Below are 13,028 nucleotides of genomic sequence, written 5' to 3' on the forward strand. Positions count from 1 at the left end.
CTACACCGGTGTAGGCAAGAAGTCAGTCATGATTCTGGTATTGGTATGACGTGTTATCATCACCACGCCCGTGCACTCCATACTGCGATAAACGCATCAATCTTTGTGTTGCCACAGTAGCACCAGGAACTTTTATTTTATGATCATCTGGTGTCAAGGTCAACTGCATTTTATGTCTTTTTAGGACCTAAAGTCGATGTAGCATGTCTACTGTAGGAAAACTTAGTCAATGGGAGACGTTTTTTTTTTTTTTTTTACCTATGTCATAGTTTGGCTGGTCCTGCGATTTGCATGTAAAAATATTTTTTTTATATAATTTAACATGTTTAACAAGTTAATTCAGTCAAAATGTTATAAACCAAGAAGTGAACATTATCAATGAGTAGGCTTGTGACGGCTACAGTATACTTATGCTGCTTATTATGTTCCTTTAGCCGATTCAGCCTCCCAGGTATGCTACTGTTTGTGTGTTATTGTGCAGTTGAATAACTAAATATGTGTTACATTAGCGTACTGTTAGCGTAGTATTAGCGACACCTGTTAAGCCTGTTGTTCTATCGGTATTTCACAGCCGCAGGGGCTAGATTAGGCCCACCATATTTTGTGGGGCCTGCAAATCCAAGAAATAATTAAATAAATCAAATAAATAATAATCAAAATAATAAATAATCAAAAAAGATTTTTTTAAATATTTTTAAATATATTTTAAAAAATAAAGTGTAGTGAGTGTAGTATAGCTAGTTAAACAGTAGTCAACCGGAAAAGGCATTCATCACATCTTCATCCTCCTGCCTCATAATTCTTTCATCACACACTTTGTCAGCCTCTATGTCCCTTTCTTTGCCACTCTGTCATTTTTGTCTCAAAACAAATTAACCTGTCTTGAACTTGATCCTTTCGAAGCCTGTTTTTTTTTTTTTACATGCTATCAACCTTCCAACCAATCCTACCAATTTCTCTCTAAGCATCATGGGAACTGTAGTTATTTAGCGCCTAAAAAGTAGCTGATTAACATTGGAAATTACAGTGGCAGCCTTCCTGACTGCGTGTTGAAAAACGAGTGTTACACCCCTGGAGGGGGGGGCTTTCCAAATGAACTCCTTTTCAAAAGACAACCCCTTCGGTACCAGACATTTTAGACTACAGTAAACCACGGATATATCGGACTCGGATATATCGGAAATTCGCTCACAACGGACAGATAAAAAAGAACTGATTTTTCTGTAATGCATTTCCAATAAAAATTCATTGCATATATCTGATTTTTTTATAGCGGATTTCGCCTATTTCGGACAAAATCTCCAGTCCCATTCCAATGCATTTCCATTAAATTTCCCTCGCATATATCGGATGGCCGCATCGTGGCGCTCCGATTCGCCGAATCGTGACAGGCCGCTATACGACGTCATTTGCAGCGTTGCCTGCGCGTCCAGGTACATTGGAAACATAGTCAAGGAAGTGCCTTTTTATAACGGATAAAATCCGATTTACGCATATACCGGATATAAATCCGATATATGCGTAAAACGGACATTTTCCGGTATACGCATATAACGGATTTCGCTTATATCGGACAAAACCAGTGGGAACAATTGAATCCGATATATCCGAGGTTTACTGTATTTGAACTGATCTTCCAATGCACACTGAATATTGTGTTCTATGGCTATACTATAAGCAAGGAACCCAGAGATATGTTCTGTATCCCTCAGTAATACCCAGGTAACAAAAGAACCTTCAATATATTAATAAGATTCTTTTGAGGTTAATTTGACCATTTTTGGAAATTGAAATGGAGGGGTATAGCGACAAAAAAAGGCCTACATGGCCACACCAAAAGTATTAAAACCAATATTTTCATGGATGAGGAAGCCTAAGAAGGTAACCAAGACATGAGAAGCAAATTTGATGGTAACTTATTTTTTTTAGTGTATTTTATAGCTGATTTAATACATGGGTCAAAACCGACCCGTTAACATAAGAGATGATACCAGAAAGCTAACACAAGAGGAAGGTTAACATGAGGAAGGTTAAAATCTGGTACTCGGGGGTGTGAAGTTTACTGTCCACTGCCAGAAACCGGCAATAAGTGAGAGCGGGGGAAGCATTTTTCTTGAATAGATCTCAAATGATTAGTGCATGTTGATTACTTTTATCTTTTATTTACATCTTTATTGCTAAGACAACCCTGTGTGTTGTTTGGAACTCCCACCTCTTCCGTGCCACCAGGGTCCAAAGTCTGCATATAAATTCACTACAATGCTCACCACCGTTTGACCCTGGTAAATACACAAGAATGCAGTTCTTGTTTGAATAGCTTATATTAGCACTTTAAACACGTGTGACGTTGCATAAATTTGAGTCAGTGTCTTGGCTGAAAGGTTTGTATCGAAGGACCGCAGTCACACAGTCGATGTAAACTGTAAACTGATTTTTTTTTTTTTTTTTTCATTTAGCAGTACCCAACAGATCCAGCCGGTCTTGGAGGACACCTTCTTGTCGTAAGAGCGGTAATAAGTCCTGTGTCACTTTGAGCCCCGGCAGTGCAAAGTCAAAGTGCCATAAAGTAGTCGGCGTGTCCAAGTGTTTCCTCCTTTTCCACAGCGAGACTGTGTCATCACAGAGGGCCAAAAAGACAGGATTTCATTCAGAGATCTCTTGACACGGGAATTGGAAGGTAAGGTTCTAATTTATTTGCAGCCCTGATGGTTGTTTCATCGAAACCCAGCGAGGGTTGCATAATGTAGCTTTGTGATACGGAGCTGGAAAAGCATATTATAAGTAAGAACTTCTGCCTTTTGGTCTTTTTTTTCAAGTTTTTGCTGGTTTTTTTGCCTTTTTTAAATACTTCATACGACATTTTTTGGAATATTATGACTTTATTCCCATTATAGAACTTCTTCCACGACGTAATTGTCTGTCATATCACAACATAACTTTAAAATGTTTTTTTCTTTATTATTTAAAGTTTATAGTTCTAAATTTAAATAATTTTTCCTAATTTCTTGAGAATATTCTCCTAAAAGTGCATTTTTTTTTCTCGTTGGAATGCAACTAGTTTTTATTTCAACTTAAAACTTTTGTTTATGTTTTTCCTATGGGAAAAAAACAAGTTTCTTTAATATTCAACTTCATTCATCTTAATTTTCCTCGTATTATTATTATTATTATTATTATTATTATAGTATTCTTGTAAAATACTGACTTTTTCTTGTTAGAAGACAACTTCTTTCTTTTAATATTTGTACTTTATTTTTTTTTAATTACTGCAGATATTTAGATTTTTGCTGCCCTCCCTCCCAAATATTTAAACTTTCTTTTGAACTATTCTTAGCAAATGTTCTTTTTGCAATATTTTAACTTTATTCTCATAATATTTGGACTTTTGTTTATAATTTTAATTATAATTTTTCTCCAACCAAATGTTCCCAAAATTACAACTTTATTTTGTTTGCTTTGGCTGTAATGTTGCATTTAAAATGTTTTCTTTAATATTGAAACTTAATGCTACTAAAATGACATTTTTCATCATAGTAAAAAGTTTGAAAGTTTATTCCCCTAAAATTATACATGTTTTCACATTTAGAATGCAACTCGTTTTTCACAACACAATTGCGCTTTTATGGTTAGTTTTTGGTTGGCTAGTCACTCCTGGGAAGGTTCACTACTGTTCAATGTTTTCGCCATTTGTGAATAATGGCTCTCATTGTGGTTTGCTGGAGTCCCAAAGCTTTAGAAATGTAAAAATTTCTGTTAGCATCCGTACACAGAAGAAATAAACTGATCAGCGACCGATTTATCTTTTATGGGTATTTATTCTGCAGAAGGGAAGACAGTTGAAACAGACAGTCGAGCCTTGAGTCCCCCCCGCCTGCCCCCTCCCTTGAAGGACAGGACAGTAGCATAGTTATACAAACATTATCAGGACTTAACCCGGTGCAAGGACATATCTCGGGGTTAATCAGAACCTGTTGACATGAAAACGTCATTGGAGAAACTTGTTTTGGAGACACGGGGGTCTCAAACTACAATCAAATAAATTATAATGTCTTTCAACATTATAATGTGGATTTATTTGTTCCGGATTTAGGAACGTTGTGTATTGGCGATGCTGAGAAAGGTAAGACTGTTCTCATTCATTCAGATAAATACAGTCCATGAACTCATATGAGTGTGATATGGTGCTTCCAGGGGGAGTGGGTTTGGCTCGACTCGGACACCGGGGTCCCCATCGGAGCCAAGGTCAAAGTGACACCAAGCGGTCAGTGTTTATTGGTCGATGATGTGGGAAAGGTAAGCTGCCCCACCACTTTACCTTTACTTTTGGTTCTTTTGTGTGGAAATATGGGCTAATAACTATAAAAGCAAGCTTCACTCGCTAAATGTACTGCAAAAAAGGTCAGTAAGGATAATTCATAATGCCACCTAAAGAGAACATACTAACTCCTTATTTCTAAAATCACAAATACTTCAACTTGCTGATATAGTTCATCTTCAAACAGCTAAAATAATGCATAAAAATAAAATAAAAAAATAAAAAATAAAAAAAACTTTAGTAATAAAAAATATTATTTAAAAAATAAATAAAATAGAAATATATATCAAAAATATTAATTAAAAAAATATATTAGGAAAGCAGGAAGTGAACAAATGTAACAGTTACTGATTGTAAAAGTACCAGATGCAGGGGTAGGATTTAATAAGCTTTGCTTCTTCCTACTCCTTTTGGACATGTGGAACTGTGAACTGATTATGTAAGCTAAGCTAAGCTAAGCCAAACGAAATGAAACTAAAATAAATTAGGAAAGCAGGAAGTGAACAAATGTAACAGTTACTGATTGTAAAAGTACCAGATGGAGGGGTAGGATTTAATAAGCTTTGCTTCTTCCTACTCCTTTTGGACATGTGGAACTGTGAACTGATTATGTGATGCATTCAATTGTAATCTGATGCATGTTCAAATGAAATAAAACCATTACCATTTTCCACACACACACACAGGAGCACAGGCTGTCCCAGGAAGAGGAAGCCTCCCTCAAGATCATGCACCCCACATCGGTGGAGGGGGTGGACGACATGATCAAATTGGGCGACATGACCGAAGCCGGCCTGCTGCGAAACCTGCTGCTGCGCCACAAGCGAGGAATCATCTATGTAAGATTCACGCAATTGGCAGTTATATATTCAGTCGGGAATTGGACTTTCAGCTTAAGCAAGTAAAATTCCAGATCAACATATTTAAAAAAAAAAAAAAAGATACAGGAGTATTTACCAGCAATGGGAGTTCCGTGTGCACAAGTTGGGCTCCATCATCATCCTTCAACAGTGGCTTTTGAGGTTGTGCAGGGGCGTGAAACGGCATTAACTTCATGTTTACATCACACTTTTCTTCCAGACGTATACAGGCTCAGTGCTGGTGGCAGTGAACCCATACCAGTTTTTCCCCATATATTCAAATGAGCAGGTGAGTGGGCGGGTCATTGTCTTTACGGCCACATATTTCATCTTGTCATTCCGCTATCCTTCAGGTAAAACTGTACCGAGGTAAAAAGCTCGGGGAACTTCCTCCTCACATCTTTGCCATCGCTGAATCCTGCTACTTCAACATGAAACGCCATCATAGGAACCAGTGCTGCATCATCAGGTCAGATCGAGAAGCTTATCTTTGAACTTTCATTCATTCATTTTCTACCGCTTTACCTCACGAGGGTCACGGGGGTGCTGGAGCCTATCCCAGCTGTCTTTGGGCGAGAGGCGGGGTACACCTTGGACTGGTGGCCAGCCAATCACAGGGCACATATAGACAAACAACCATTCACACTCACATTCATACCTATGGACAATTTGGAGTCGCTAATTAACCTAGCATGTTTTTGGAATGTGGGAGGAAACCGGAGTACCCGGAGAAAACCCACGCATGCACGAGGAGAACATGCAAACTCCACACAGAGATGGCCGAGGGTGGAATTGAACTAGGGTCTCCTAGCTGCAGCCCTGAATATATTATATTTATTCATTCATTTTCTACTGCTTATCCTCATGAGGGTCGCAGGGAGTGCTGGAGCCTATCCCAGCTGTCTTCAGGGGGGAGGCGGGGGGTACACCCTGGACTGGTGGCCAGCCAATCACAGGGCACATATAGACAAACAACCATTCACACTCACATTCATACCTATGGACAATTTGGAGTCGCCAATTAACCTAGCATGTTTTTGGAATTAAAAAAAACCCACACATGCACGGGTAGATCATGCAAAGTCCACACAGAGATGGCCGATGGTGGAATTGAACTTGGGTGTCCTAGCTGTGAGGCATGTGCGCTAACCACTTGACCACCGTGCAGCCGCATAACTTTCACTTTGACACAAATACTTTGCTTTTTTGACAGTTTAAATATGTAAACAACGACACCAACATAAACACAATTTTCACATTTGGACCTGAAATATGTATATGCGTGCGTGAGTGAGTGTTGAAAATGGCAACCGGGCCACACTTTGGACACCCCCTGACTAAAGGAAGTTGTCCTTTCTTTATCTTTTAAGTGGAGAGTCTGGAGCAGGAAAGACGGAGAGCACCAAACTGATCTTACAATACTTGGCAGCAGTCAGCGGTGAACTCTCTGAGCAGCAGATTGAACAGCAGATCCTGGAGTCCAACCCCATACTGGAAGGTACTATAAAAAAACCAAGTCCAATTCCTTTATAGATCATTTCCGACCAATGAGCTGCGTCACATCGGTTTAAACATTTAAAAGTATTTCTCTGTGATTAAAAAAAAAAACAGCGTTTGGAAATGCAAAAACCATCAGAAATGACAACTCCAGTCGCTTTGGGAAATATTTGGAGATCTTCTTCAATGAGGCCGGAGTGATTGAGGGCGCCAGAGTGGAGCAATACCTGCTGGAGAAGTCTCGCGTCTGCCATCAGGTGAGGATGCTATCCAAACTACGCCACATCTTATCTGTGGAGGCTCTCATTGGTGACGCAGACAACGTACATCACAGCACACATGGGCTGATAAGGTTCCTTCTTATCGTTGCTTAGATAAACATAAACTCAACATGCAGTGCAGATTTCATCTTCTCACCACATTTCCGACACTTGACCTTTTTTAGCAAAAGGTCATATTGCTTAATTTTTATCACCACCTCATCAGGCCCAGGAGGAGCGAAACTACCATGTCTTCTACTGCATGCTGGCAGGAATCACAACAGAGGAGAGGCAAAGTCTGCACCTTTGTGACGCAAAGGAGTACAAATTCCTCACCAGAGTAAGTCACATCTCGAACCATTGTTAGAATTCCTGTGTACTCACCTGAACCGTAGGTGAGCTAATATGTGACTAATGCTTTGTTTGCTATTGTTTGTAGTGGTGCACAACCGTCAGGCATCACAAAGAGAGGTGGAAGTATTATAAATATATACAAAATAAATAAAATTATATATTTACTAGGGCTGTCCAAAATAGCTTGTTAAAAAAAAGTCGTAAATATGTGAAGGGACAAAAGATGTAATATTACCATAACGAAGTTGTAAATTTACGAGAAAAAAATCATAAATTTGTGAGGAAAACAAGATGTATTGTTACCACAATAAAGTCAAAAAATTCACAGGAAAAAAAGTTGTACTTATACGAGAAAAAAAGTCATAAATATTTGAGGGGGAAAAAGTTGTTGTATCGTAAAAAAGTCATAAATATGTAAGGAGACAAAAGATGTAATATTACTACAATGAAGTTGTAAATATACGAGAAAAAAATCATAAATTTGTGAGGAAAACAAGATGTATTATTACCACAATAAAGTAAAAAACATTCACAAGAAAAAAAGTTTTACATATACAAGAAAAAAAGTCCTAAATATTTGAGGGGGGGGGGGAGAAGTTGTAATATCTTAAAAACGTCACACATATGTAAGGAACCAAAAGATGTAATATTACCATAATGAAGTTGTAAATTTACAAGAAAAAAATCATAAATTTGTGAGGAAAACAAGATGTAATATTACCACAATAAAGTAAAAAAATCACAAGAAAAAAAGTTGTAATATTACCATAATAAAGGAGTACATATATGAGAAAAAAAGTCATAAATATTTTAGGGGGAAAAAGTTGTAATATCGTAAAAAAGTCGTAAATATCTGAGGGGACAAAAGATGTAATATTACCATAATGAAGTTATAAATTTATGAGAAAAAAATCATAAATTCATGAGGAAAACAAGACATAATATTACCACAATAAAGTCAAAAATTCACAAGAAAAAAAATTGTAATATTACCATAATAAAGGAGTATATATATATGAGAAAAAAAGTCATAAATATTTTAGGGGGAAAAAGTTGTAATATCGTAAAAAAGTCGTAAATATGTGAGGGGACAAAAGATGTAATATTTACCAAAATGAAGTTGTAAATTTATGAGAGAAAAAAATCATAAATTTGTGAGGGAAAAAAAGACATAATATTACCACAGTTAAGTTGTAAATTTACAAGAATTTTTTTTGTAAGAAAAAAAGTAATAAATAATTGAGGGGGAAAAAGATGTAATATTACCATAATAAAGGTGTAAATTTACAAGAAAAAAATAATACATTTGTGAGAAAAAGTCATAATTTTACCATAATAATGTCATAAACAACAAAAAACAAAAATTGTAAATTTGTGAGGATGCCCAAGGCCAAAGGTCACATAAGCCCCCCCTCCCGTTCATAGCTGTCTCAGGAAATGCCTGTAACATAAAGTTCCTAGTTTTTTTTTTTTCCATAAATTTAGAACTTTATTCTTGAAAAAAATTCTCTAATGTGGCATAAGCAACATTACACCTCATCAGACTGTCATGTTGCTCAACTTAAAACCTACATCTCAATAGCTACGATTTTAAATTAAAAAAAAAAAACTAGTGACCTTGCCTAATTTGTACAACAGTCTTTTTTTCTGGGAGGCTGACGTCATTGCAGCACCCCAATTGTCTGCCTGCCTCCCTGTTTTCCTTTCATTTAACATGACATACATCAGTAAACAATTGGACAAGACTTTGTTTTTAGGAAACATATTCACATGTTGTTTCACAGGAGCTAATGTTTTGGCCAATTTTAGCACCAAACAACCTTGACGGGATGACACAAACACTGCATGACGAGGGGCGGGCAAAGAAGTGCCACCAGAACTCCACAAATCAAAACATATTTGGGGCCAATTGATGACAAAGCAAGTCATTTTTATTCTTAAATGAAAAAAAAGGCTGCTGCAGAAAGGGCACTTTTCTCATGCAGGGTAAAAGGCACCACTAGGGGTCAATCAGTGCATCCATTTACGATATATTTGCATAAATCACAAAAATATGAAATGTATTGCAGGGGGGCTGTATCACATGCGAAGGAAGAGATGACGCCATGGACTTCAATCGTATTCGATCTGCCATGAAAATTCTGACGTTCTCAGACCAGCAGTGCCACGAAATTCTCAAGCTCCTTGCAGCGATATTACACCTGGGCAACGTCTCCTTTCAAGGCAAGTTGCCTCTTCATTTCAACCCAAAATAACATAAATATCACAGTTAAACTAATATTGACCTTGTGATTTCTTTCACTAGCCAACACACAAAATAACATGGAAAGCAGCGAAATCGGCATATCAGAACATTTCAGCATTGCAGCATCACTACTCGAGGTTTGTCTTCTTGTCTTCTCAGCCATAACGATGATAATAGAGGAAGATACGCTCCATATTTTCATGTGTGTGTGTTTCCCACAGGTCCAAAAGTCCTCACTGGCCAATAGTTTGACCCATCGTTCCTTTATGACCACCAGAGAGATGGTGACCAAACCGCTGGACTGTCAGCAGGCTGCTGCCAGTAGAGACGCCTTTGTTAAGGTCTGACATACTGCAGCTTAGTTGCAGCAGAACTCAAACTAATCAACAGGCTCATTGTGCAAGCTAACATGCTAACCATTAGCGTGTTGACACTGGCAATATGCTAATTTGCACCTTATGATATAATCATTTAGGTATAAAGTTGCCCAAAGACAAAGTGCTAGCAATTTCCAGCGGTTAACAGCTTGTATGCTGAAATTAGCATTCTAAATGTTTTGCTATTTTCACATGTTAGCATTTCAGCAATTTTCATTAAAAAAAAAAACCCAAAACAAACCTTAAACTGTATTATGGAAAGCAGGAAGTGAACAAATGTAACAGTTACTGATTGTAAAAGTACCAGATGGAGGGGTAGGATTTAATAAGCTTTGCTTCTTACATAAAGACTAAGTGCTATAAAGTTAGCATCGCTAGCACAATCACATTAGCATGTTAGCATGATGCTAACATTAGCATATTTTTAACCACTTTCATTTGTATAAAAGTACTTTTTGCTAGGTGTTAGCATGCTAACATTGCTAACATTAACGTTAGCATGTTCGCATTGTAGCCATTTTCTCAGGGATTACCATACATTGACACTTTGTACGATCATGTAAGGTGTTAGCATGCGAACAGATGGCATGTTAGCTACAGCATTTGTCGCAAATTGAAGCGCACCTTCCGGAATCAAGATCAAGGGATACTGTGGCCTGTTATTGTTTTCCTCCATGAGCGCACTGAAGAGCACCCCCTCTGCTCATTGGTCGGTCAATGAAACGCCTGCCGATTGGTCCTCGTCTGTGATGAAAAGGGTTTTTTTTTTTTTGCTTTAGGTTATGCAATGACAAGGTGTGCCAATATTTCTGTCTATATTGTTATATTGTGTATTTAAAGTGCAAACACTGATTTGTGTCTCATCTCTCAGGCAATCTACAACAAACTGTTCATATGGATTGTCGGGAAAATCAACAGCGTTATCTACAAGAAACTCTCTGACAACCCCAAATCTTCTTATCTGTCTATCGGCTTGCTTGACATATTTGGCTTTGAGAACTTCCAAACAAACAGGTCAGAAAGCTTCTTATATGACCTCCAAAGTCAGAAGTCACCTTTTTTAAGTGAACAAACTCCTTTTTTTTTGTTCTCCAGTTTTGAGCAGTTGTGCATAAACTTTGCCAATGAGAAGCTGCAGCAGTTCTTTGTCGGGCATATTTTCAAGCTGGAGCAGAAGGAATATCTGAAAGAAGACATTGTGTGGAAGAACATCAATTTTGGTGACAATCAGAAGATTCTGGACCTTCTGGCTGGGAAGCCCTGCAACTTGCTGGCTCTGATAGACGAGGAAAGCCATTTCCCGAAGGTGGTGTTCTATTTACTACCTTTTGTATAAAATCTTTATACCGTAATTTCTAGTGTTTAAGCTGCACCGACTAAATTTAGAGAACCAAATTTGTACATATGTAAGTCGTACCGAACTATCAGCCAGACATGTCCATACTGTGGTACAGGTAGCTCTTTATATGAAAGGAGCCAATCACAAGCTACAAGGGAACTCACGATCAATCCATTGGAAATCGCTCATTAGCTTAAGGCGTCATCTTTAACAGAACTATTAAATCATCACACAGCGACTTAACACTCAAAAGGTAGGTAAGAAATATACAATACGAGTTCCGAAAATAACAATTTTAAGGGTTTCTCATCATGCCAAACATGTCATTGGTCATGGCATTCAGGGACCTCCCCCCACTGGTGTACAGGGGCAGCGCCCCGGCAACCATGGCCAATGAAATGCTTTACTGGGAAGAAATGCATGATGGGAATTTTTTTTAATTCTAAACCAGTTTTGGTACTTGTTTATTCCTTACCTACTTCTTGAGTGTTAAGTTGCTGTGTGATGAATGATAGTTCTGCACTGTTTCTATTTACTACATTTTGTATGAAATGTTTATACCGTAATTTCCGGTGTTGAAGCCGCACCGACTAAATTTAGAGAACCAAATTTGTTAAGTGTTAAGTTGCTGTGTGATGATAGTTTGTCCTGAGTTCCCTTTATAGCGTTTTTGGCTACTGCCACAGAAATAGCTACTGATTCCTTACTGACTCGCGAGCAGTACAGTATTTAAATGATTAAATTCTGAAATAAAGACAACGTCACAAGATTAAATTAGCCGCACCGCTGTATAAACCGTAAGATTCAAAGTTTTAAGAAAAAAAGTACCGGCTTATACACTGGAAACTACTGTACCAGTTTACAGTGAAATAATCACGGTGGTGCTTGACAGGGCACAGATTTCACACTGCTCAACAAGATGAATCAGCAGCATCACAGAGACAAGACCTTCATTGCCTCGAAGAGAGAACATGACACAGATTTTGGGATTTGTCACTTTGCAGGCGCCGTTTATTACGACTCCAAAGGTAGGCAACGTGTTCCTGTACGGTATTCTCCTGCTGCAGTTGAATTATTTAGACAGAAAGTGTCAACGTGATGGAGGTCTCTGCATTATACATTGTTCTCCCCCAATGCACAGCTACCTCCTTCCACCCCCAAGGGATTTGCTTTTAAATCCACAGACTTATACCCGATGCTTGTTATATTTAATAAATTCCCGCTGACAGCCCATGTCGTAAAACAAAATCCTATGTGACTTCATACAGTTCACTCCATCCATACCTATTTTACAGTGTCAATCAAAGCTGACTACAGTTTGTAATGGATCTCATAATACTGTACATGTGTAGTTTTTGTTGAAGCATCAAAACTGCATAAATAATCTTGATATGAAGGGAACTGGGCGGCACGGCGGTCGAGTGGTTAGCGCGCAGGCCACACAGCTAGGAGACCAGGGTTCAATTCCACCCTCGGCCATCTCTGTGTGGAGTTTGCATGTGTGGGTTTTCTCCGGGTACTCCGGTTTCCTCCCACATTCCAAAAACATGCTAGGTTAATTAGCGACTCCAAATTGTCCATAGGTATGAATGTGAGTGTGAATGGTTGTTTGTCTATATGTGCTCTGTGATTGGCTGGCGACCAGTCCAGGGTGTACCCCGCCTCTCGCATAAAGACAGCTGGGATAGGCTCCAGCACCCCCTCGTGAGCCTCGTGAGGAAAAGCGGTAGAAAAATCTCTGTGTGGAGTTTGCATGTTCTCCCCGTGCATGCGTGGGTTTT

General features: G+C 38.3%; 2 protein-coding genes across 3 annotated transcripts in view; both read left to right on the forward strand.

Annotated features, from left to right (window-relative positions):
- The first annotated feature begins 3,462 nt into the window (after window positions 1–3,462).
- On the forward strand, window positions 3,463–5,548 carry LOC131126159 (unconventional myosin-VIIa-like). The gene is made up of 3 exons (XM_058068402.1): window positions 3,463–4,293; window positions 5,002–5,154; window positions 5,396–5,548. The coding sequence occupies exons 1-3, from the start codon at window positions 4,168–4,170 to the stop codon at window positions 5,546–5,548; spliced, it is 432 nt and encodes a 143-aa protein (XP_057924385.1). The 5' UTR covers window positions 3,463–4,167.
- The window catches only part of LOC131126158 (unconventional myosin-VIIb-like), a 33,182-nt gene continuing 25,702 nt past the window's right edge, over window positions 5,549–13,028 (forward strand). The window contains exons 1-10 of one of the 2 annotated variants that reach the window (XM_058068400.1): window positions 5,549–5,644; window positions 6,546–6,673; window positions 6,787–6,929; window positions 7,159–7,272; window positions 9,356–9,509; window positions 9,592–9,668; window positions 9,753–9,872; window positions 10,780–10,922; window positions 11,004–11,214; window positions 12,140–12,275. In XM_058068400.1, coding sequence (XP_057924383.1) covers window positions 5,607–5,644; window positions 6,546–6,673; window positions 6,787–6,929; window positions 7,159–7,272; window positions 9,356–9,509; window positions 9,592–9,668; window positions 9,753–9,872; window positions 10,780–10,922; window positions 11,004–11,214; window positions 12,140–12,275 — 1,264 coding nt within the window. In that variant the 5' untranslated portion in view covers window positions 5,549–5,606. Of the gene's footprint in view, window positions 5,645–6,545; window positions 6,674–6,786; window positions 6,930–7,158; window positions 7,273–9,355; window positions 9,510–9,591; window positions 9,669–9,752; window positions 9,873–10,779; window positions 10,923–11,003; window positions 11,215–12,139; window positions 12,276–13,028 lie in introns of those variants that run through there. The other variant, XM_058068401.1, reaches the window with a different exon arrangement.

Source organism: Doryrhamphus excisus, chromosome 3, assembly GCF_030265055.1.
Source record: "Doryrhamphus excisus isolate RoL2022-K1 chromosome 3, RoL_Dexc_1.0, whole genome shotgun sequence".
Lineage (NCBI taxonomy): Eukaryota > Metazoa > Chordata > Actinopteri > Syngnathiformes > Syngnathidae > Doryrhamphus > Doryrhamphus excisus.

What these genes read in the sequence shown, in the direction of transcription:
- LOC131126159 (XM_058068402.1), top strand. Translation starts at nt 4,168, where the DNA reads ATGAGTGTGATATGGTGCTTCCAGGGGGAGTGGGTTTGGCTCGACTCG. An exon ending in TGGTCGATGATGTGGGAAAG is followed by an intron (nt 4,294 to 5,001) that starts GTAAGCTGCCCC and finishes ACACACACACAG; the next exon opens with GAGCACAGGCTGTCCCAGGA. An exon ending in ACAAGCGAGGAATCATCTAT is followed by an intron (nt 5,155 to 5,395) that starts GTAAGATTCACG and finishes CTTTTCTTCCAG; the next exon opens with ACGTATACAGGCTCAGTGCT.